Here is a 1,581-nt window from a genome sequence, read left to right as displayed (position 1 = left end):
ATCTCAGGGAAAGATGAAGAAGTTTTATTCAGAAATTAAGTCTTACTGGCTGCTTCATATGGTGTTTCAGGGAATAAAATTAAATTTTCCTAATCCTTGGACAAAGGTGAAAGTTTAAACATATACTGAGCACATATCATCTAGTCTTCTAGTGTAGCCCAAAAGCTTGGAAGCATAGTCTACACGTAAGAAGAACGTACTTCATATACGCATTAAAAACAGCCTCTTCAATCCAAGGAAAACCAACCAAATGACCTACAGGATTACTACGCCAACTTCCGAGTACATCCGTAACAGATTACACAAGAGCAAAATTTTCTTCTAAACTTTGTGTCATACCAAATGCCTTAAGACAAAAATAACATCATTACTTCTGTCAGCCTTTACTGTAATAGGCACTTTGTCTCTACTTGTATTTCATGCAGTTAGCAGGTGATCCCTGTAATATTCTGAAGCTTCCTCACTAGAAGGACACTGATGTCCTGGAGTGTGTCCAAAGAAGGGCAATGAAGCTGGTGAAGGATCTACTGCACAAGTCCTATGAGGAGCAGCTCAGGAAACTGGGGGTGTTTAGCCTGGAGGAAAGGAGGCTGAGGGGAGATCTCTCTACAACTAACCAAAAGGAGGTCATAGCAAGGTGGGGGTCAGTCTCTTCTTCCAAGTAACACATGATAGGATGAGCTGTGCCAGGGGAGATTTAGGTTGGACATTAGGAAAAAATCTCTTTACAGAAAGGGTGGTAAAGCACTGGAACAGGCTGCCCAGGGAGATGGTGGAGATCTCATCCCTGGAAGTGTTTAAAAAATGTGTAATGTGGCACTGAAAGACATGGTTTAGCAGTGACTTGGCAGTGCTGGGTGAACAAGTGGACTCGATGATCTTAAAGGTCTCTTTCAACCAAAACAATTCTATGATTCTGTTTTTCCCCCATCAGGCATGATTAGTGAAATAAGTTACGCATTCTCTTCCTTAAATCCCTCTTCCCAGGACTCGGTATGTTCTGTGAGTGCTACGTAATGAAACAGCACGCAGTGTGTCTTTAAGAATCAGGAAAGTTATAATCATTAACTTACCATTAATAGTGAATTTGCTATCAGTGTAGATAATTAGTTTCTTGATGTTTTGACTCTTTGCTTGCTCTATTGCTTTGCAGGCTGCCTTAAGAACATTTCAACAGAATCACAGTTCAGAACAGGATTTTGAACATAATCAATTAAAATAACAGCAAAGGACCTGATGCTAACACAGAACTACTAAAAATAGAACTGTAATCTCCCTGTCAATGAGTATCAACATGCTTCAGAGCACAATGATACAGGCAGATGACCACTTAATGAGGCAAAGAGGGAGCCACTTAAGTTTTACTGGCAAAGAAACCCCAAAACATTCTGATGTTCAACTCGGTACTGAAGGAGTAGCTCTCTGCCCGATTTTCTATCGAAGCCTCTATCAACTGCACAAGTTTTAGGTATGCTGTCCTTAACTTTGAGCAGGAAGGATTCATACCAATTCCAACCGTCTGGAACTCCTAGGAGGCTGCTTTTTGTTGTTGGGGGGGGGGGGGGGGGGGGGGTTGGGGCT

At 41.7% G+C, this 1,581-nt stretch overlaps 1 protein-coding gene across 1 annotated transcript in view; it reads right to left on the bottom strand.

The window, feature by feature from the left end:
• The window catches only part of RNASEH1 (ribonuclease H1), a gene marked incomplete at its 5' end in the record, with an annotated part of 8,369 nt that overhangs the window by 4,689 nt on the left and 2,099 nt on the right, over positions 1–1,581 (bottom strand). Inside the window, one exon of the mRNA XM_010137636.1 lies at positions 1,074–1,158. Within this exon, the coding sequence (XP_010135938.1) occupies positions 1,074–1,158 (85 nt within the window). The remainder of the gene's footprint in view (positions 1–1,073; positions 1,159–1,581) is intronic.

Source organism: Buceros rhinoceros, unplaced genomic scaffold (genome assembly GCF_000710305.1).
Source record: "Buceros rhinoceros silvestris isolate BGI_N320 unplaced genomic scaffold, ASM71030v1 scaffold18696, whole genome shotgun sequence".
Taxonomy (NCBI): Eukaryota; Metazoa; Chordata; class Aves; order Bucerotiformes; family Bucerotidae; genus Buceros; species Buceros rhinoceros.
The sequence above is the reverse complement of the archived record's forward strand: the minus strand, read 5'-3'. Positions and strand labels throughout refer to the sequence as shown.